Consider the following 23,388-nt stretch of genomic DNA (forward strand, 5'->3'; position numbering starts at 1 on the left):
TTCCAGAACCTTAACTGTTTTGACCTGAATAATTTTTAACGGGAACATTAACTGCTAAGGTACTCATTGTGGGCAAAATTTTCCTGGGTGACATGCTCAAAGTCTGACTGTAATTGAATTTATGAGTGTAATGTTTCTACATTTTCCCATAGTGTGTGGCATTTAGGTTAGTTTATATTTCCTTCTTGAAGTTACAAAACTCTGAGTTTTTATTTAATTCATCTCCAAAAAAATAATAACTTGTAGCAAAAGTAGGAAATCTTTGATATTGACTGTGCATTCATTCAGAGACCAACCTTGCCTATCTTTCCTTTCATCAGTAATTATCGTGGGTCCTTTATCTCTGCATATCTGGCTCATACCTGATAACATCTCCAATTCATGGTTCCTCTAATACACTTTGCATATACCGAGTAATTGATTCCACCTTCTAGAATCGCTGAGTCACAACACTGTAGTCACAGACTTCTTTGCTTTACCACATAACGGAAATAGACAAATCATGTCAGCACCCCTGCCCCAAACTGCCTCTGTGTGAGCTGAATGTAGGTCATCGCACACAGGGCTGTGATGCGAGATGCCACGGTTTCAGGATACACTGCCTCTGGCTTTTTTATTTAAATTCAGCCTCTCTAAAACACACCTTTCCCCTACCATTGTTTTAATGAAAATTTGCCTTCAAAATAACAGAACTAACATTTCCAATTGAATTGTAACCGAATCCAGGTTTGGCTGTTCACAGCTCATATGCCAATAATTGAGAGGCAAATGTCAGTAGAAAGGAAAGATACTTTAATCAGAAAACCCAGCAATCTGGGGAGATGGTGGACTCATGTCCAGAGACAAATTCCAAAGATTCTGCTCAGCCATGACAGTTTTTATAGGAAAAAATGGGGAAGCGGGGAAGAATCTCAGTGATTCATCGAGGCAGGAGGTTAGGTTCTATATCATTCTCCATTGAGTGTAGACTAGCTGACTCTCTCTTCAGAAGTTGTCTTACCTGTGTGATCTGCCTGCAGGATTGCTTAGGGGGCTGCTGGGGGTAGAGAGCTAATCATTTTTTAACTGCTCATTTCTTCATTCTTCTTTTTATCTAGGAAAAGAATCAATAGTTTAGGCAAGGCATGGTGTACGTTCAGGAGAGCATAAGTCAGGACTTAGTTTCAACTGCTTAGTGATCTCATTCCTATAATTAGGTTTTTTTAAAGTTAGAGGGGAATAGAAATGGGCAAACAGGAAAGGGGCAAAGAGCTGCTTTCAATTCCCCACTATCAAGCATCATTCCATTTCCAAGGGATTAAGGGGAAGGTCTATCTTCTGTAACATCTTCATACTGACATAGGGCACCATATTCTCAAGAGTGGAAGATGTCAACCTGGGTCTGTAGCATCTCTTTGCTGACAATTTTAGTTGCCCGCTTACATATATGGGCAGAGCAAGCTACAATTATTTTGATGCCCACAAAGATATAGATTACTATGAGCAGTAATGTTAATCCCATTCTCTTGAGGCCAGTTTCTTGGAACTGTGCTAGCCATAGATTCAGAACTACTCAAGATGAAGAAGCTTATATCATGACTACAGTCTGGTCATCAGGCAGTTTTTTTTTGTTTGTTTTTCTTTCCCTTGGTGGCAGTTATAGTATCTGTAAAACAGCTCAGGAATATGCATCAGACACTGAGTCTGTGACTCTATTGTCCTAATCATTAACTGCTCAGTTTTGTACTTGGGGGGGAGGGAGGTTCTGCTTGGTTCCAGAATGACATTTCGGTAACATACATGAAACGTCTTTACAGACCTTAATCATAAGTTTTGTAGATGAGAAACAAACTCAAAGGGATTTAACCAGCTTACTCCAGGTTGAGTTGGGATTCAACCATAGCTTATTATAACCCCAAAGCCAGTGGTTCCCAAACTACCTGAATATCAGAATCACCTGAGGATGACACATACAGATTCCCAGGCTCCATTTCTGGATAATTCTGTGGGTGGATCATGGGTAGTGTCCCTGTATAGTCTAGTATCTGCTATTTGTGGCTTATTTTTATTTTCTAGGTAGACTTCAGCCAAGAAAGGAAATTAAACCAAAGTACTTTATTTTTATAAGCCAAGGAAGATGTGAATGGTTTAATAAATCTCATAGCTTATCTTGAGCTGCTCTTTTCTTCTTCCTGAAATGGATCATTTTCTCTATCAGGCAAATGATATGGAAAGAAAAGCAGAGACTGATGCAGTGGCTGCCATGGTGAGCTTGTATACTGCCTCTGGAGGTAATGGGGAGGAAACCCTAATCTATAGCATTTGCCAATTTCTGTGGTGTAAATACTCCCACCATTTTCAAAATTGTCAATTTCAAACTACTGCTGGTTTAACAACCTGCTCACAAAAGCTCTGAATATTTAACAATTGGCCCAAAAGCCAGCTTCAGGATAGGATACTACTGGGTATAAAATACATAGGGGGGAACTGAACAATTTCCCAACATTATCAATATTGTCCACTACATGGCTCGAATTAGTCGCGTGGTCCGAGTTGGTTGTGACCTCCCCAAACATCAGTCTATCTGTTGCTCTCCTGCTCTGACTTCCAAAGGGACCTCGGTGGCCCCGCTCCTTATCTCTCACTCAGTTTCCAAGGACATGCTCTGACATGGGCCTGGGGAGTAATGAAGCCACGGAAGGGACTAGTGGGTAGGGAGCATTTAGTGGAAGAGAAGTGGATGCCGTCTTTAGGAAGACTACTCTTTCTTCTTACCTGCCTTATAGCAGGGGCAGTACAGCAGGCGAGCCGCCCTCTGCTTGAGAAAGGCTTCTATCCTTAGCAGGACTTGCAGGACAAGGTGGGAATGACACATGAAACAGAGTTTAAGGGAGCTTGGCTCTGAATCTGAGAGGACCAAAAAGGGCTGGGTGTTTCTGTGCCTCCACAGGAGAAACACGCATAAGGCCAAGTCAGAGTACAGGATCAACATTAGCGAAGATACCATAGTGAAGATACCACTGGCTTGATTTTAATCCATGAGTTAGGCTAGAGGGGCAGGCTGGTTTCCCAGGCAGGGCACAACCCTAGCTCATCCAATGACAGAGACTGTTCTTTTGCCTGGAGTAGCCTTTGTGCCACTGACTCATCTTAGGAAACAGCGACGCTGGCAGTTTGACAAAGACTGGGCCCTGAGCACGCTATCGTGACTAATGCCACCACATGGAAAAGGACCCAAAACATATTCCCAAACCAAATGTAAATGATTCTAAGATCACTTACCGTTTTAGATGATTTGTTCCTTAGGTAAACTTCCAGAAGTTGTGATATTTTGGGGGTGTCTACAACTGCAACAAAGGTACATAATCCATCCTTGAGCTCCCTGAGTAGCCAACTGCAACACTACTTATATGAGAACAAACTTTTTTTGAATGTTAACTCACTTTTACTCTGGTTCAGTCCATTTGTACAATAACTCATTGCCATATACTCTTTTTCCCGACTAGACATAAAGATGTTTAATTTATCTTCTAAGATGACAAAGTTAAATTAACTCCCAAATGAATCAACCAGAGAGAAATGAATCACAGTAGGACTCACAATTTTAGTATAAACTCTAGAGCAGGCAGCGCGGGTAGATTTCAAGTAAAAAGACCTAGATTTACTCCACCAGCTGTCAAGTCTTGGTCCAGTCATTTAACCTAAGAGGGTTTTCCCATCGGTAAAACCAGGATATTTATACTTAAATCTCATGGTAACATTTCCTGCCATGTACTAAGCATGTTTATCATGTTTTTTGTCCTTAATCCTCAAAATCATCCTTTAAGAGTGCTTAACTTGGAGTTCAGACTCCCACACAGAGATCGAGATGAGATCCAACATGAACATGCCTTCCCGTACACGTGTATGAAATTGAATTGAACAAAGTCTCCCATATATGTGTGTTTGTGCATTTTTATCTGGGTTCTCAGCCAGGGACACATGAGAATCTCAGGATCTGGGGTGAAGATGGGGGTAAGGAAGAACAGAGGCAGTAGGTGTGCTACTTCCATTGTGATCCTGACATTTGCTCCCCTGTCTAGTTTGTGAGATACCAATTTTGACAAAACGACCAAACCACCAGTTTATAACAGTGATTTGGGTGTGTACCATATACGTAAAGTAGAAGTTATATTAAAGATGAATAAAAATGGAATTACCTAGGATTTTCCAGAGAAATTAAAGCACATGTCTACAAAGATTTGCACACAGATATCAAATATTCATTATAATCCGAAACTGCAAATAACCCAAAGGTCCACTGTGAATGAGTGGATTAAAAGGAAACATAGGTGCCCAACACATAGATGACTCTCAAAAACATTCTGAGTGAAAGTCATATATAAAAGATAGTTCCATTTATATAAAATTCTGTGGGACTTCCCTGGTGACACAGTGGTTAAGAATCCGCCTGCCAATGCAGGCGACATGGGTTCAATCCCTGGTCTGGGAAGATCCCACATGCCGCGGAGCAACTAAGCCCGTGCGCCACAACTACTGAGCCTGCGCTCGAGAGCCCGGGAGCCACAACTACTGAGCTCACATGCCACAACTACTGAAGCTCACGAGCCTAGAGCCCGTGCTCCACAACAAGAGAAGCCACCGCGGTGAGAAGCCCGTGCACCGCAATGAAGAGTAGCCCCTGCTCTCCGCAACTAGAGAAAGCCCACGCAGCAACAAAGAGCCAACACAGTCAAAAATAAATAAATAATAAAATTCTTGTAAACTAATTTATACTGACAGAAAACAGATTAGTGATTGCCTTGGGGACTGGGGTGGAGGGATGGACTGAACTGCAAAGGGAAATGAGGAAACTTTTTCCATGATGGAAATACAATGTATCTGGGTTGTGGTGTTGGTTTCACGATGTACACATTTTTTCCAAACTCATTGAGCTGCAAAATTTTTAATAACTGCAGATTGTACATAAGTATGCCTTAATAAAATTGATATAAAATTGAATTAACAACTCCAATTCCTAGATGCCAGCAAATCTCATGGAGCATTTCTCGTGTAATTAAAACCACTCACCAACTCAAATGCATGTCCTTTGAGTTGCTCTTTTAGGGAGAATGATGAAACAGTACTGATCCCTCAACACTATTCTCTCCCTTGGGCCTCTGAATAGGGCTTTTAAGAGGCAGTCAGAAGTATACTGCAAAGCTAAAGTGTCATGCGGAGGCTGGGGTAATGACCTCAGCCTCATGATAACCATACCCTAATCCATCTTAACACCTGATAGACCAAGTTCATGTGGTCTGACTTATCCAAAGGGTATATCCAGATTCTACACTCTGTGGCTTAGGTAAAACAGACTGTGTGTTATGCACAATTCCCTGCAAGCAAGCTATAATTCCTCTCTTTACTGTAGATCACTGGTCAGCCATTGAAAACTCTATGCTAACCAACTAAACTAACAAGCTTTTTAGAAAGAACACAATGATACGTCTAAGCTTCCAGAGAAATAATGTTTCAAATTTATTTTACAATATGCCTCAGTACACATTTGTATAGAAGCCAAGATGATCTGTGTTCTGTGTTCTCAAATCCAATTATACACTAATTTCTAGTTTTTATTTCCATCTTTAGTGCCTTAGTTTTTAAATCAACAAACGTTTTTAAAAGGTCTGTGAAATGTAAGCAAATACTTTGCATGACCACAGTTCTTTATAACCTCATGGTAACATAAGATCTTTAAGACTTATTGTGAATCAGTGATTTGCAAAAACACTCGACCAAATTAAGCACTTTAGAACAGACTGTTCACTTGCTTTCTAACCAACAGGCATGAATATTCTGTGTATCATCTTCAGTACCTTCTATCTATTGTAAATATTTTATGAAATCCATACTTTTTAGAAAATTAAGTTTATCATGACCTGCAAGATAAAGAGTAAGACCACAGAACATGTCCTAAGAGTAAAGAAGTATAGTCAAAAAGTTTGTGTTAGGGACTTCCCTGGTGGCACAGTGGTTAAGAATCTGCCTGCCAATGCAGGGGACATGGGTTCCAGCCCTGGTCTGGGAAGATGCCACATGCCACGGAGCAACTAAGCCCGTGCGCCACAACTACTGAGCCTGCACTCTAGAGCCCATGAGCCACAACTACTGAAGCCTGCACGCCTAGAGCCCGTGCCCTGCAACAAGAGAAGTCACCGCAATGAGAAGCCTGTGCACCGCATCGAAGAGTAGCCCCTGCTCACTGCAACTAGAGAAAGCCCACGTGCAGCAATGACCCAGTGCAGCCAAAAATAAATATGTTAAAAACAAAAATTCTTAAAAAAAAAAAGTTTGTGTTAAATTTTTAAAAAATGAGTTTGCCTTGGAAATTCTACATTTTTCCTACATTTGTGCAAAAACATTGTGGACTCAGTTTTGCTGCATTTGGACCAAGCTGCAAAAGAAGTATGATATGTTTAAGTTGTTGTGAGTAGAATGTTTTTAAAAAATAATTATTTGTTCCAGATAATAACTTTCTAGAGAAGCCAAACCCTTGAAACCCTTGAAACAAACAGAACTGAAACACTTGATCAATTTTTATTTCAAAATGTCTACAAAGTTATAATTCTCCATTTTACAAATAATTTTTCAAAATTCAGACATTATTCAAATGTAAGCCAAAGTCCTTATACAAACAGAATACACACAAAGATCAAAAATATACATATTCTCTCAGCAAACTTTGTTACATAAATAAGTATATACAAAAGCTGGTATTTTCAATCTAAAGAACAATTATTTTAACACTGTAACCATATACAGAAGGTACTAAAATAAAAATAAACACCACAGCAAAAGTTAAAGGAACAACAAACTCATTTTATGACATCTACAACTGTAAACATACATAAAGCCAATCTTGGGGGGAATGTATACTTCACACTTATATCTTAATTTTTACTTCACTTTATTCATTTTTAAGAATATTCTCTGGATAGGTGAAATTCACAATTCTACCAGCTACCCCTGACACCTAATACAAGTTAGAACATGTGAAGAACTATATACTCTATGTCTTTGTACTTTGGGACAGATGCAAAACGAATTCTTCAAAAGTTAAATTTTTATGAACCTATGTTAAAAATTTTCCAAGTAAATTGAATTGGCTATTGAAAAATCAAACAATTCTTTTTAGGTAGGAAATGTTAGAAAAAAATCCAAACACTTGTAGTCTTAACATAGTAAAGCAATAAAGAAGATTATGCCAGTGGTTCCCCTAGATAAAAACAATTTAACTAGGTGTATGTCTAATTATGTTTTGCCCCAGAAATTCTCCTTCCTTCTCTGAGCTCGTGACAGAGTTTGAAAAGCCCGGAGACTAGAAGCTGCAGAGCGAGCAGAAATCTCCGACAATCTGTCCTCATCTGCAACGAAAGAATTATATTCAGTGCAAAAAATATGTCTTATAAAAATACTATGTTTCAAAACATTAACAGCAAATTAAAAGCATCAAGCTTTGTAATGTCAATATTGACTCTGTCAGAAACCAGTAATCTATTAAAATACAAGATATCAACATTTTTAGGATAGTTCATAGTAATTTTCCAAGTTTATCATATTTAGAAATCAAACATTTTAATGTTAAATGAGCATTCTGTTTCCTTCCTGAAATCCCACTATGTCATTACCTAAACACTTGGCCTGTGATTTCAGTTACTCGGAAACAGTTCATCATCATATTGTCTCGTCCTACTTTAAAAAGCACAGCTGTTTGAGCAGAACTTTAATGTTTTAAAAATGAAATGCCATACCTTAACATGGTACTCACATCACATTTCTAAAATAATTTCACTTAATGTAGAAATAATGTCTGACTTTAATATGCTACCCTTCATTATTAGTGAAATTCCACAATCGGAGCAAGTAAATCTCTTATCAAGTTATTTGTAAACACTGTTCTTCCATTAAAAAGAAAACAGAACTGGATTCAAAGTGTCCAGATATTGGCATTTCAAAACATAGCAACTTGATTTCCAGCTCACTGAATTCTGAAAAAAGTCTCAAACTTGCTAAGAGAAAACCTTTAATGTGTGTGAAGCTATAATACATAAAGTATTAATTCAAATTTAATTTCAAATTCAAAATTTATAAATTTAGTAATTTCATACTTCTTAGGGTGCATTTAAAATAGTAATTTCAGGGCTTCCCTGGTGGCGCAGTGGTTGAGAGTCCGCCTGCCGATGCAGGGGACACGGGTTCGTACCCCGGTCTGGGAAGATCCCACATGCCGCGGAGCGGCTAGGCCCGTGAGCCATGGCCGCTGAGCCTGCGCGTCCAGAGCCTGTGCTCCGCAACGGGAGAGGCCACAACAGTGAGAGGCCCGCGTACAGCAAAAAAAAAAAATAATAAAATAAAATAAAATAGTAATTTCAATTGTTCAACACTGAGAATTCAAAATTCCTCCTGCCACTATTAGAAGCAAATGAATTTGTCAAAACGAAAGAAAAAAAATTCATTTTCCCTAATTATATATATTTTAAGAATATACAGACATATGAAAAAAATGATGGATATAATGCTAGGCTGAATTCCTGAGCCACCAGCTACCCAGGCTGTAAAACAGAGTACTGACCTTAGGTGTGATGCTAGGCACAATCTCTTGCCAACTGTTTGTTTTAAAAAAGATTCTTCAAGGCTTATTTTCCAGTTTACTCATTTATAAAATGGGGATAATTTCACCCTCTTCACAGGGTTTCAAGGTTCTAATGAAATGACATCTGTGGAAGTACTTTGTAAACTATAAAGTGCTAACCAAATGTAAGATCATACTATTATGAACTACTATATAATAAAACATTATACTTTTATCTTGTGTTCTTTGACTATTAAAATACCTTCATCATTAAAGGCTTCTTGCTGGGGTAACTGGAAATTGTTCATCCTTGATTTTCCCACTTAAAAAAAAAAAAAAGCCAGAAGAAATTATCCTTCAAAGCCACCCAACAGTGTATCTTATTTATAGTCAACTCTAAGTGAAGGTAGGCTGTCAGAAAATTTATTAATTTTATAACTTTAATAGAAATTACTGCCAAAGGGCCATTCATTAATTCATAATGTACTTAGCAAATATGTAAACAAACAATGGATAATCTCCTGGGATTCTTTTCAGTGAAAATACTGATCTATTCTAACTTTAAAGAAATACAGTAAGCTTCTCTTTAAAGATGGCAGCTGGACTACACACATCTACAAAAGTGATATAAACCCACAGGACAGCGAAAATGGGAAGCAAGAAAACAGCAACAAAATTTTGGAAAGTGGGAAGCAAATGGAAGGGCAGTGAGTATGTGGTCATCATAGCCAAGTGAGCTGAATCCTTAGCAGCAGAGGAGGGATACCAAGAAGCAACCAATTTGCTCCCCTGATGGCTGGGGTTTGGGGAGTTCTGAGTACCACTGAGAGTTGGAGCGAAGGTAAAACTGAGTCAGGAATCTAGTTGAAAGTCTTTCTACAAAAGTCTGCCAGATCCTTCTTCAAATTTGTACAGCAGGGTAACTCTCCCAAAAGAGGAATGGAGGTCTCATTGCTGGAGAAGGTTTATCAGAGCTACTTTGACTGAAGGACACCGGATTCAACTGGGGGCACATATTCAAAATAGGGGTATTATATATATCATTTATCTCCTCAAACAGATAAAACATGCCATCCATGAAATAAGAACTGGATGCTGTATAAAAGGAGTATGTAGTGTTTAAAAAATCTTAGAAATTAAAAATATAGCAAAATATCATTTAAAAACTCAAGTAGAAGATAAAAATTAGTGACCCTTTCAAATTAAAACAAAAAGACAGACATGGAAAATAGGAGAGGTAAGATAAGAAAATATCATGTTCAACACGTCCAACATCTGAAAAATAGTAGTGCTGGAAGGAAGAAATAGAAAGTGGAGGGGAAGAAATCACTGACTAAATAACTTGAGAAAATTTCCCAGAACTGAGGAACATGACTTTTCAGATTGAAAAGGTCTAGTGAGTACTAGCAAAATGAATGAAAAGGGACCCACTATAAAACTTCAGAGCACTGGGTATAAAGAGAAGATGCCAAGAGCTGCCAGGAAAAAAAAGAAAGCCACATACGAAAGATCAAAAATAAAAAGAGCTTCAGACTTCTCAGTCATAATAGTGGACGTTAGAAAACAGCAGAGCAACACCTAATAAAACCAAAGGAAAATATTTTATGACCTTGAATTCTACAACCAGGCAACATTTGGTAATGTCTGAAGACATCTTTGGTTGTCACGCCTGGGGAAGAGGTGCTATGGCACTTAGTGAGTTGCCTGGATGTTTATGGGAAAGAACATGAGAGACACCTCACACTTAGACCAAAGTGAACTTGGGTACAGCACAACTGAGTGTTCCAGAGATGAGATTTTTTTCTATTTAAAGAAATCTATTACATTAACTAAAAAACTAAATAACACAACTTATTAATACATAGTATATACTCAGAGCCTTTGTATCTATCAGTATAACACTTTCATTTTAATAGACAAAAAACTAAAATCCAAGTAATTACCATTATGCTGAAATTCTGGATCTCTCAGGGAGCCCTGAATTCGACGAGAAGGATGCCAGTAGGATGGGGCACAGGGTGGAGATGGAGACTGCCCAGGTGTGTTAGTTGGATTTTCTGGAATTTTTGAAACTGGAAGAGTTGTCTCAGCAAATTTGGGGATATTGGGTTCAGAATCTTCCCTCAAAGGCAAGGGATCAATTGTTTTTAGACCAGCAGCTGGAGAAGTCAGGAGGGGTATAGCACGACTTTCTTTCTAAATGACAAAAACAAAACAAAATACGTATATGCGTGTGTACATATATAAACAAAACAAACATTTAAACACACAAAAGTATATAACCATAAAAGCAGTAGGAAAAAATATGGGGAAAATTTATGTAACCTCCATGTGGGGAAGGTTTTATAAGCCTAACAACCGATATAGATAAAGATATTTAGCTAAGTAAAAACAAAAGATATGTAAATATTTAAAAAATGAAAGAAAAATGACAAACTTGGGGAAAATATACAACTTACTGGACGGACAATGAATTATTATCACTGTTACACAAATATTTCTTTAAAAGTAGTAAGATAAACCTAATTTAAAGGTAGAAAAAGGATACATGTCAGCAATTCATATACATACAAATTACAAATAGCAAACATATTCCACACCTCACTGATAATCAAATAATTACAAAATAAAAGCAATGACATAGTAATTTTTCACTTACCAAATTACAAAGATAAATTAAAACAAACAAACTATAATACCCTGAGCTGACAAGGATGCAGAAAACTGGCACTCTTATCCAGTGTTACTGGTAGGACAACCTTCCAGGGGAGCTGGCAAGATAGCAAAAACCTTAATACTGTGGCTCTTTGACCACACAATTAATACTTAGGGAGTATTTACATAAAAATAGGTAACAACAATATGAACAAAAATGCAGGTAAAGAATGGATTTCTTTAAAGCATTTTTTCAAAATAAAGTAAAACTAAGAAATAACAACAATAGGCATCTAGTTTTAAAAAATACATTTCAACAATGAGCATCTAGTTAAAAAAAAAACTATAGTATAACTACAGATCGTACATCATATCACAATTAAAAGTCAGATTATAAATTAATGGTATGGAAGTATGTTCACAATACATTGCTAGGTGAGAAAAATGTATTATGAAAACTTATCTACAGTATAATAAACAAATACACTATATATCTAAACTCAAATTCAACAACGGATGTTTCTGAACAGTAGGTATGAATTACCTTCTTTTTTGGTTTGCTCAGTATTTTCTATTCTTCCACAATGATAATATATCATGAATAGAAAAGTCCCTGTATAATTTTACTTTTTAGGAGAATGTAAACAATTAAAATCAAATATAGCCCCAAACTTTCCTGATCATTCCTTGTAATTGTTGCCTTTAGTTATTAACTTTGAGTTTATCAATGTAATGTTCAAAACATTGCTTTCTGACCTTAGGCATCATTTTCTGCAATTAGAGGGCTTATTGCTTCAAAGGGGAGATAGCCTGGGGTCTCATCCAAAAAACAAATATTTTTAAATCAAGATCTAAGATAAAACCACAAATTTTCCACTTGCTTCCCTTTTTTTTTTTTTTTTTTTTTGCGGTACGCGGGCCTCTCACTGTTGTGGCCTCTCCCTGTTGTGGCCTCTCCTGTTGCGGAGCACAGGCTCCAGACACGCAAGCTCAGCAGCCATGGCTCACGGGCCCAGCCGCTCTGCAGCATGTGGGATCTTCCCAGACCGGGGCATGAACCCGTGTCCCCTGCACTGGCAGGCGGACTCTCAACCACTGCACCACCAGGGAAGCCCCTGCTTCCCTTTTTAATTACAAAGATCTCTTATGAAAATCATTCTTTTGGTTTTTTCTTTTTGTATATATATATGTAGAATTTGGAACTTCTGTCAAATTGGTTTCATTACTGTTAAAACCTGAATTAAATCTATAGAATATTTGTAATACATGGGGTTCCCAGGTTTAATTTGACTTTATGATCTGTTCTTGAACCTAAAAGCCTCCTTATTGGCCTCACTGCTTCTACTCTCCCCCAGTATAGCCCATTCTCCACTGAGTAGCCAGAGTGATTTTAGTTATCAAGTGTATCAGAGATCTATATCTGCTTTACTGCTTAAAATCCTCCAAGAGCTTCCCAGTGCCATTAGAAGAACATCCCACTCCTTACCCAGCTCCCTTGCCCACTCCCTTTCCACCCTCATTCCCACCCTCTCCCCTGCTTTCTCCAGGCTCCAGTCACACAGACCTCTTCACTCTCGATGAAACGCTCACTGTTGTTCACCTGCACTTGCTGTTCCTTCTACCTGGAAAACAATCTCCAGCCCAGATCTCTGCATGGGCACCTCCCTCATCAGCCAGGTCTTGCTAAAATGTCACCTCCTCAGAGGTGCCTGTCCTGATGACCCAAACTAAAGCAGTCTCACCCACCCCTTGGAGGTCATTTTCAGTTTTATTTAATTGATAGCACTTACTACTATCTGAAATTCTTTTTTAAAAAATCATTTGTCTACTTCTCCCAATGAAAATGTAAGTTCCACGATCGCAGGAATTTTATCTTGATTACCAATGAATCCCCAGATCCCAGAACAGTGTTTGATACATAGTAAGAGCACAGTAAATTCTGAACTGAGTGAATGAAAACGAAACACCTGATATTCCCCTCCAAAGATGGCTTTCGTGCAGAGTTCTCTCAGTGCGTGGCACTCTCCATCAATCCTGCTGGGCAAGTCAGAAACCTAGAAATCATTATCCAACCCAGCTCCAGGCCTTGACATTGTTCCCCTTACACAATTCTTCAGTTTCACTCACGTCTATGCCCACCCTCTTTAGTCCAAGCTATCACAGCTCCTATCAGGACTACTGCAATGGGCTCTCAAAGGTATCCACAGTCCACTCTTGCCTTCCACGGCAGCCAGAGAGATCTTGCAAAACATAAATCAATCACAACACTCTCATATTTAAAATATTTCAGTCATTTTCCATTTTACTTGAGATGAAAGAAATTCTCAATATTGCTGTCTCTTCCAGCCTCATCGTGCTCCTGCTCCCTGCCACACACTGCACTGGTCTTTGTTTCCTAAAACTCTATGTCCATGGGACTTCCCTGGCGGTCCAGTGGTTAAGACTTCACCTTCCAATGCAGGGGGTGTGGGTTCGATCCCTGGTCAGGGAGCTAAGATCCCACATGCCTCGTGGCCAAAAAACCAAAAAGAAAACAGAAGCAATATTGTAACAAATTCAATAGAGACTTAAAAAAAATGGTCCACATCAAAAATAAAAACAAAAAAATATGCCCTTTCTCTCCACGGGACTGTGGCATATGCTATGCTTCTCCTCCCCTCCCTTTTTACCTGGTTAACTCTTCTTCTTCCTCTATATCTCAACTCAATTATGACTTCTTCAAAGAAGCATCCTTGACTTTCAAGAAGCTTCCTGATCTCCATGACTAGGTCAATTCCTTCCAGGACAGCACTATATACTTCTTTGAAACTATTATTAGTTTTAATTTTACTTTTTTGGGGGTGTGATTCTCACAAGACTGTAGGTTCAACAAAATCATGTACCATGTCTATTTTTGCTCATTATCACAACCACAGCATCTAGCATGTAAGTAAATGGATAAGAAACATCTGCTGAATGAAGTGAGCTAACATACACTTGGGTTTTTAATATCATTTTTTAAATGTACAGATGGTACTTGACTATCAAACCAATATCATGAGAATTCTACTCTCAAGTCTTGTGAGACAGTGTTGTTTAGGGGTTAAAAATGTGGGCTCTGAGAACAGACTGCCTGGGGACAAATCCTACTCCACCATTATGAAGACTGAAGAAATTAACACATGTAAAGTACTTAGCACGGAGCCTAGAACATAGTAAGTGCTCAGTAAATGCTAGCTATTATGATCATCCCCACAGAAGTTCCCCAAATTGCTGCTGCCCCACAACACTCCCACAATTCAAGGTGAAAATATTTCTGGATAATATAATATAGTCTTCCTAATTCCTATGGTAAAAAAAAAGAGATACAGAATGATATTAACCAAGGGCAACTGAATGACAGGGATAATTCACTGCAAACTGAATGACTTACAGATTTAATGTTATTATAATAGTAGCTTCTGTAAGAAAACAAAGGAAAAAAATGACTGTGTTCAGTGAGTTTAATGACTCCTCTGCCTACCAGCAACCAAGGGGTAGACAATGGAAAATAACCAAATCTAGCTCCTGGTACAGCTACTGCTATTATCCAAATGACCATCACCTCTTGCCTGGATATTGTAACTGACTAACCAGTTTCAAGCCCTTGCTCTTGCACCCCTACTGTCTATTCCCAATACAGTTGCCAGAGTGACCTTGGAAAAACCCAAGTCAAATCATATCACTCCTCTGCCCCTCTAAAGGCTTTCCATTTCATTCAGAATAAAATTCAAAGTCTTTGCTATGACCTATAAGGCCCTACACAATTGAGTTCCTCATTATGCCTCTGACCTCATTGCCCATCCTGTTCTCCCTTTCTTGCTCTCAGCTCCACTCCTGCCTGTTCCTCAAAGAATCAGGTACCTTCTCACTTGGAGGACTTTGCACTTGCTATTCTTTTTGCCTGGAATGCCTTCCTAGATATGCATATGGGTCAGTCCTTCACCTGCTTCAGATTCTGCTCAAATGTTACCCTCTCAGTGAGAACTTCCCTCGCCACTTCCTACTCACTTCCCCTGCTTTATTTTTCTCCTTAGTTCTTATCACTATCTAAAATACTATGCATTTTACCTAGTTATCCTGTTTATTGTCTCTCTCCTCCACTAGAATGTAAGTTCAGTGAGGGCCAGGATTTTTACCTGCTCCTTTCACTGCTACATCTCTAGTGTTAAATCAGCATCTGGAACATAGCTGGAACAAAACTGCCACAGAAGATGCTCCAATAGTATTGTTTTTCTTCTCTCTCTTCCTGTTGTCACTACTGACATAAATTGAAAGTATAGCAGAAATACAGTGCCACTACCCAAAAAAACAATTCAATGCCTTTGCCTTCTGAAAGTAAGTTAAGAGCATCATCTCCATATATGATAGGCAGAATTTTCTAAAATCGGAACCTCTCATTCACTTATTGCATGTGACTAAAATAATCACTTCCTGAAGAGATGTTTTTCTCCAAAATATAAATATTTACCTTCCTAAAAGTTTCTAAGCCATCCTGAGAGGACATTCTTTTTCTCTGTTCTGCAACTGAAGGCTTCATTTTAGATGGAGACACTAAAACAGCACCACCTGGAAAAATGCAAAAGATGTTATATTTTGATTAAACTAAATTATCATGTAGAGAAAGCAGGTGAAATAAGAACTGCACAGTGTTTGCCTGTTACCAACAGCTGGAGTGGTAAGATCGTGATGAGTCCTCTGGATTCCACCAAGTTCTCTTAGCTTCGGAGTAGGAAGCCTGCCTCCTTTTCCTGAGGACACAGAAGACGACTCCGACCTACAAATTAAAACAATTATGAAGCATGTCCTCCAGAAAATATAATAAAAAAATACTTTGCCATCATTATGCAATTAAACTATAGACCTATAAGAGAAGGCCATTTTGTTTCTGAAAAAAATAAACAAATCTACGCACAGTTAAGAGTAACTGAATATTGGAAAAGAGTTAAGATCACTGCAAGTCAGCAACACACCAGAGAATTCTTCCATTATATCAGAACCTAACTTCCATATTAGCTGCAAAACTCACGAATGAATGCTAAGGGCATTGGACTATGGACAAAAAAATACCATAACCAATGGCAGAGAACCACTCCCCAAAGCATTCTGCATATAAATCAATGGAAATTAGCTATTTGCAGAAATCACTTATTTTATTAAAAAAATTTTTTTAAACATCTTTATTGGAGTATAATTGCTTTACAATGGTGTTCGTCTCTGCTTTATAACAAAGTGAATCAGCTCTACATATACATATGTTCCCATATCTCTTCCCTCCTGCATCTCCCTCCCACCCTCCCTATCCCACCCCTCTAGGTGGAAACAAAGCACCAAGCTGATCTCCCTGTGCTACGCAGCTGCTTCCCACTAGCTATCTATTTTACATTTGGTAGGAAATCACTTATTTTAATATTACAAAACATCTTTTCTTTCTTTTTGGTAGTATAACCATCTGATAGTAAAGAATATCAGTTATTTTCTTCAAGTCATAAAGTCATACTTCCAGAGATATCTAGCAAATCATAATTAGGAGGATATAAATGAAAATAACCCTAACTACTTCCTCCCCAAGTAGCTCAATGTTCAAGTGTTCAACTACCAAGTAGTGGTGACTCAAATACCTGAGTGAATCAAATTATATAAACCATAAAGAAATGCCTATTTCGTGACATTAAAGTAAAATCTGCTCTTTATTAGTCATAAAACCAAAGTGTAAACCACTATAATTAATTAGTGACAAAACGAAATACATATTAACTGTGAACAATAATGCGTCTATATACTGATTAATTTAAAACGCTCACCCTTCTTTTATTTTGTCTGCTTTAGATTTTTCCTGTACTTCCAACTTCTCTAGCTCTCCCACATTAACCTGCTTGTCCCTTTCCTCCTCTTCCTCCTCCTCTCTTGGCTGTTTCTGTGTGTCTTCAGTGGTGTTCTCTGCATCCCAAGCCAGACGCCTTCTAACAGGTATGGGAGCATCTGACACACCCAATTTCTCTGTGGTAGTTTTCTGGGGCTGTTCTTCCAAGATAGGTCTTTTTTCTTCTAGTTTTGTAGAAGGATATTTCTGCAAAGTCTTATGGCTTGTAGGATCTCTGCATAACAAAAATAAGTTTTATTTTAAATTGAGTAGTTTGAGGTTTCTAATTGATACTTATTTTAATAAGTCCGTCATTGCCTTCCATCGTTCACAACTCTGTTTCCCACTGATATTGCCTTGCCCAGATACTGAAGAAAAAAATCGAATTAAGAGTTCATTTTACAATAGAAGTTAAAGTTACAATCTATTAAAATATTCCAAAATAAATTATATTTATCTCCTTCTACTCCTCCCATCACACATATATGCCTGCACCACTGCTGATAAAACTCACATGTATCTCTCGAGTGGCCTCTGCATACATAAACTAGGACCCCCTCACATGGTCTAACTTGTTCAGTTACTCAATTAGGGTTTGTGCACAAACTCATGTGTACTTATGGATCAAATAAGCTGATTCCAATTTTATATTTTAGATATATTAATCTTTTCAAGTCACTGTTAACAGATTTTGTGATGAACTTTTAAAATCAGATGTCACATAATTAGAATTTATAGTTAATTTGGTATGTATGGCTACACTAATACACTATAAAAACCAAGAACTATTTTATTTGCTACAAATCGATGTGCTATTCCTCTTAGAAACAGTTTAATTGTGTTCACTTTAAAACCCAAAATAGCAGAGAATTCTTCCACAGAATCAGGGTGGAAGTTCCATATTAACCACAAAAATCCATTAATGAATGATAATGGAAATGTACTAATAGATAATATTCTCTAAGTTTTTATTATTGTCACCTTTTTCTTTTTGTTTTACTTTTTAAAGTTTTTTACGTCTACTGTATAGTCATCCCTAGTCTACTCTTAATTGCTAAGAAGGAATTTTATAAAATCCAATCTTCCAGATTTAAATTATGTATTATTTCTACCCAAGCGTGTAAAGCAAGTATGTATAGCTTTACTTTTCACAGAGAATAAACTAAAAATAATGAAATGTAATAAGTGGCTGGTATATTTCCATTAGACTAGACGACTTTTGAGTCTTCATATCATTTTCCTATGTAATTCCATGATCTACATAATCTATAACATACTTTTCCACCATCCACAAATAACATCTCACCCAGCAAGATCTAGTGCTCTAATGTTGCTACTAATGGTTCCTTCTGAGCTCGTGGTCGAGGAGACATCCCAACAGCGGTTGTTTTCAGACAGAATCTGATTCAGATGGTCCCGAGAAAAATGAGTTCCCTGAACTCGTTTCCTATAAAACTCAGCCTTCTCTCGGAGTTCTTTAACCTATGCAGGAGAGTTGAGATATCATGTATCATTGTAAATGCTCCTTTGCAAATATCACCAAGTAGCATATCCAAGACATTGTACAAATACAGCCAGAGACCAAGGAGAAAGAAAGGCAAAAGTAGCCACATACACTATGTGCATTTTTAAGCAGAAATTAAAACAGTCAAGCTGATGCACAGTGCAGTTATTTTACTTCAGGCCAACAGGCAGGGAGAAATTTGCAGCAGCTAAGAAAAATATCGACACCTACTTCTTACTTCAACTGAAATTACACAAGTACTCTATGCATTATTACAGATTTAAAAACTCAAAAGCAACCAACCTCCGCATACCACATGGCATTTAGAGAACCCTAGGGGAGGAATACAGAAACATACTTAATGACAGGTTAATGCCATAATCGAATATTAATGGGAATCACTGAAATACCTTATTATTTTTCCTTCTAAATATATACCAAACTTGTCAATTTTTTTTTAGTATTTTCAGTAGCATTTAATTCAGTAACCAAGATACTTTAACACTGCCTTGAAAATCAACCACGTTCTTGCATGGGTGGAATGCTGTCCGCAACAAGGTAACCTAATTACTATTTCCCCACCTCTGGAAGAGTACTGACATGCCAGAAACCCCTAGCCCCAGTCTTTACTTCTGGGCTTATATACACCTGCTGCTACTACTACAGAAGCTCCACTGAGAGAGTCATGAGGCTTTCCTCTCCACATTCCTCAACATTCCCTTGTAATCAGCAAAACCAGTATTAAATACATAATTTAAAAGAATATCCCACAAAATAATAACTGTAATATATTCGACAAAGGAACAGGATACCAAAAAAAAGTTCTGATGAACTACTGATATAAGGTGACTTGAATTCCCTAATATGCAAATAACATATTTTCACATGAAAAGGAGTCTTTTATACTCATTGAAACCCTTTCATTTTATACATCATACTGCCACCTTCTGGCTTCCCTGAATACAATTCCACAATGTAAAAAAATTAAGTTGCAGCTTAAAAGTTTTGAATAATCTGCTTAAAATAATTTATTCTCAAAAAACTGTATCATTTTTTCCTATCATAAATACAAATATTAGCCTTAAAAGGATACCTGGATACTGTCTGCTAAAATCGCTTTTCTCATATTATGTAACAACCTAAATGGGAAAAGAATAGATACATGTGTATGTATAACTGAATCACTTTGCTGTACAACTGAAATTATCACAAAATTGTTAATCAACTATACTCTAATATAAAATAAAAAGTTAAAGAAATAAAAGCAAAGAAAAAAACTGCTTTTCTCTCACTTAAAGGCAAAAAAGCAAATAATGAAAATTGGCATTGCAAAAGCAACTGGAGAAACATATCCTCAGCTCCTTAAAGAAATACTACTGATGCAGAGAGATGCAAGTGCTACATCTCTAGGGAATCAGACAAAGCAAAGGACAGCGTCTGCCAGGGCAAAAGAAAACACATAATCCCAAAAGAGTCCTACTGCTCTAATGAACCAAACCTGAAACATTCCTAAAAGATAATTCAAAATATTGTTTTCTTCACTGTTAAAAAAATTAAGCCATGTTCATTTACCATTTTTTCAACTCTTATACTTTAAAGAAAATTACTAATAATGGTTTTTGCATTTAATAGGTATTGAGTCTGTTGAACTCTTAACCAGTGTATTCTGAATGCATGGGAAGCTTGTACTAAAGTGCCTTGATATAATCCGGATTTTATTTCTAATAAGTACCCCCATGCTTCAAATGTGTCATGGTCACTCCATCACCTACATGATAAAATCTTCATGCCTTAGGATCACTTCCTCCCCTCTGGGTTCTCAAAGCCCTTGGTGCATATCCCCACTAGTACTTATTTCATTCTTCTGGAATTATTTCTTGTGTCATTCTTCCCCATTAACCTATGAACTCCTTGAGGTGAGGGAGAATGTAGCCTTTCAACATTGATTCCACAACCTGTCCTGAGTATGCACTAAGCACTAGGCCTGAGCTAGATGGCTGGTAGCAAAGATAAGCAAGAAAGTTCCTGCACTCAATGTGCTCACAATCTGGTAGAGCAGGCCGACCTCCTCGTATATGATAAATCATTATCATAATATTGGTACGATCTATGCCATAATAAACAAATGAGATATAAACTGAAGGAGTGGTTTCAAAAGGGGGTCCTACCAGTCCTGCACTGTGTGTAAGGTGGAGCAGGAAGGAGCTGCAGAGAAGGCTGCATTCTATCCATACGGGAGGACCTCACTGATTGATGAATGAGAGGATGGACGAACATCCCCTCCACGTACACAGTGACCTAGTTTTATCTGACATCAACTTTTTTTAAAGGGAGGGGAGATACAGAAATTCTGTAAAACTTTATTCAGTTCTATTTGTTACTGACATTCAAAACTCAATGTTTTAAATTGACTTTATCAGCAATCTTTGTTAATAATCTTAGTACTGTTATATTTTACAAATATATGATTTTAAACTTCTGTAGTCCTAAACTCAGATGAAAAAATAGGACGCTGATATTTCCAAAGTAAGGTGCTCTACTAGAAAGAGAAAAAAAATCAATGGTGTGAACTCAGTATTAAAAACAATCCCTACAGCCAAAAAAAGGAGCCACTAAAAATGATATGAATAAACCATGCCTAACTCAGTTAAAGCCACACACACACCCCTTTTCAGGTCAAGTAACACCATCAGGTTACATAATATTAAATGCTATAAGTAGAACGTTTTCCTTTCTGGATTTCTTTTCCCAAATTAAGAATTCAACTAAGTTGTTTAAAATTTATATGTGAAAAATTCAAACTCAGAAAACTGGGGAATAAAATACTCCTTTTCCCAAAATCATCCCTTGAAAATGAAGAGTCATCTTATACCTAAAAGTCCTTACAGTGTCTGTCAAATTACAGAATGTCTCAATGTGGCACTTCATCTTGAAACAAAGTCCTATTTCTGGAAGACACATTAGAAAAAAATTATCTCAACCAATGCAGTTGGGAGGATTAGAAGACTACCTAACAATCAGGAAAAAAAGACATTTAACACAGATCCAGTAGTTATTCTGAGGATTGGACTTAACAGTTGCAGTTGCTGATTATTATTAAAAAAACAGCCTTCAAGCGAGCATTTTAAAGAGGAATAGAGCCACTGGTTATAGTATAGAGATAACAAATATACAACCACTGGACAAATAAAATCAACTACCCTAATGTTATGTGAATAGGAACTTGGGACACAGGATAAAATATCTAGTGACTAGACTATAAATAGATTAAAAAAGTACAATATCTCAAAGAAGAAAGAGGCAAATGAAGATGATACATGGACTAGAAAACTGTAACATGATTCAAAGTGCGTTAATATTCTAATGATAAAAAAGTCGCTGATGGGGCTTCCCTGGTGGCGCAGTGGTTGAGAGTCGGCCTGCCGATGCAGGGGACACGGGTTCGTGCCCCGGTCCGGGAAGATCCCACATACCGCGGAGCGGCTGGGCCCGTGAGCCATGGCCGCTGAGCCTGCGCGTCCAGAGCCTGTGCTGCGCAACGGGAGAGGCCACAACAGTGAGAGGCCCGCGTACCGCAAAAAAAAAAAAAAAAAAAAAAAAAAAAGTCGCTGATGTCCAAATGCATTTGACGAGTGTGAATAATATTCCATGAAATGTTAGGAGTAGGAAAATGAGGGAGTACCTTATACATAGGTACCTCAAAATCAGCCACATACAGTAAGTATCTTCCAGGGAAAAAAATGTAAGATATAAGAAAATATGGCCCATATTAAATGTCTATGACCTGATCGACTAAAACTATTAGCACTATCAGTGATCACTAACCTCATAACTAAAATTTCTTATTCTTTTCTAACTCCAATTTGTTTTTTTGAATGATTTTGACCATGAAGTTAAGGCAAACTATTCTACTAATTTAAACATTTTCAACCACCTATAGCAATTAATAAAACAAACCTTCAGAAAAGTCACATTACCAAGATATTATAATAGGAAATCTTAAAGACCGATCTTAAATTAACAACAAAAACAAAAATGTTCTCTTCCACAAGGGCAGGATAAGGACTGTCACATTATCACGACTCCAGACATAACAGTCCTCTGAGTCCGTTAAAAGTTTACATCTGAGGCCTAAATACCAACTCATCTTAGTTCAAAGAAGTCTCAGACTAAGTGATAATCTTTCCAAAACAAGGAGCTTCTCATGAACCCAACCTAGCGAAGTACCGGAACACGACAGGGCAGTGGCTGACACCTACCAACTGGCCACACACGCCCTCTATGGCCACACTCTGCTCCTGCCTTTGCCTGGGGTTTTCCCCCATTCCCCATCAGACTCCTCAGGCACAGAGATCCTCACGGAGGTCTGGCATGGTCAGAAACTGCTCAAGAATTCAAAACTGACTCAATTCCTTTCTTCTGTCATGGCTGCTTTCAATGTTCTCATTTTTAACTTGATTTCACCAAGGTGAGTATAGGAATTTTGCCCCCAGTAATATTCGGTTGGCCGAAAAGTTCGTTCGGGTTTTCTGTAACGTCGTATGGAAAAATCTGAACGAACTTTTTGGCCAACCCAATATCGTCACCAGGACATAGGTCTGGGAGCTGCCAGAGCCAAGAACCAGAAGCTCAAAGTGTCAGAGGCTGATTACACATAATTGTTAGCCATGGTTTAAAGTATGGAGCTAAATAAGATTCATTCCCCATCCAAATTATCCCTCTCTTTATAATGTCTAATCCAAAATGTTCTCATTTAGC

At 37.8% G+C, this 23,388-nt stretch overlaps 1 protein-coding gene across 3 annotated transcripts in view; it reads right to left on the reverse strand.

The window, feature by feature from the left end:
• Positions 1 to 6,539: 6,539 nt before the first annotated feature.
• Positions 6,540 to 23,388, reverse strand: part of MDM1 (Mdm1 nuclear protein) — a 29,568-nt gene continuing 12,719 nt past the window's right edge. For 2 of the 3 annotated variants that reach the window (XM_033409559.2, XM_033409562.2), the window contains 8 exons: positions 18,934 to 18,963; positions 18,433 to 18,608; positions 17,068 to 17,361; positions 15,928 to 16,040; positions 15,735 to 15,832; positions 10,534 to 10,786; positions 8,853 to 8,912; positions 6,540 to 7,382 (listed from right to left, as the gene is read on the reverse strand). In XM_033409559.2, coding sequence (XP_033265450.2) covers positions 7,270 to 7,382; positions 8,853 to 8,912; positions 10,534 to 10,786; positions 15,735 to 15,832; positions 15,928 to 16,040; positions 17,068 to 17,361; positions 18,433 to 18,608; positions 18,934 to 18,963 — 1,137 coding nt within the window. In that variant the 3' untranslated portion in view covers positions 6,540 to 7,269. The remainder of the gene's footprint in view (positions 7,383 to 8,852; positions 8,913 to 10,533; positions 10,787 to 15,734; positions 15,833 to 15,927; positions 16,041 to 17,067; positions 17,362 to 18,432; positions 18,609 to 18,933; positions 18,964 to 23,388) is intronic. The other variant, XM_004281865.3, reaches the window with a different exon arrangement.

The sequence above is a fragment of the Orcinus orca genome, chromosome 11 (assembly GCF_937001465.1).
Source record: "Orcinus orca chromosome 11, mOrcOrc1.1, whole genome shotgun sequence".
In the NCBI taxonomy this organism is placed as follows: domain Eukaryota; kingdom Metazoa; phylum Chordata; class Mammalia; order Artiodactyla; family Delphinidae; genus Orcinus; species Orcinus orca.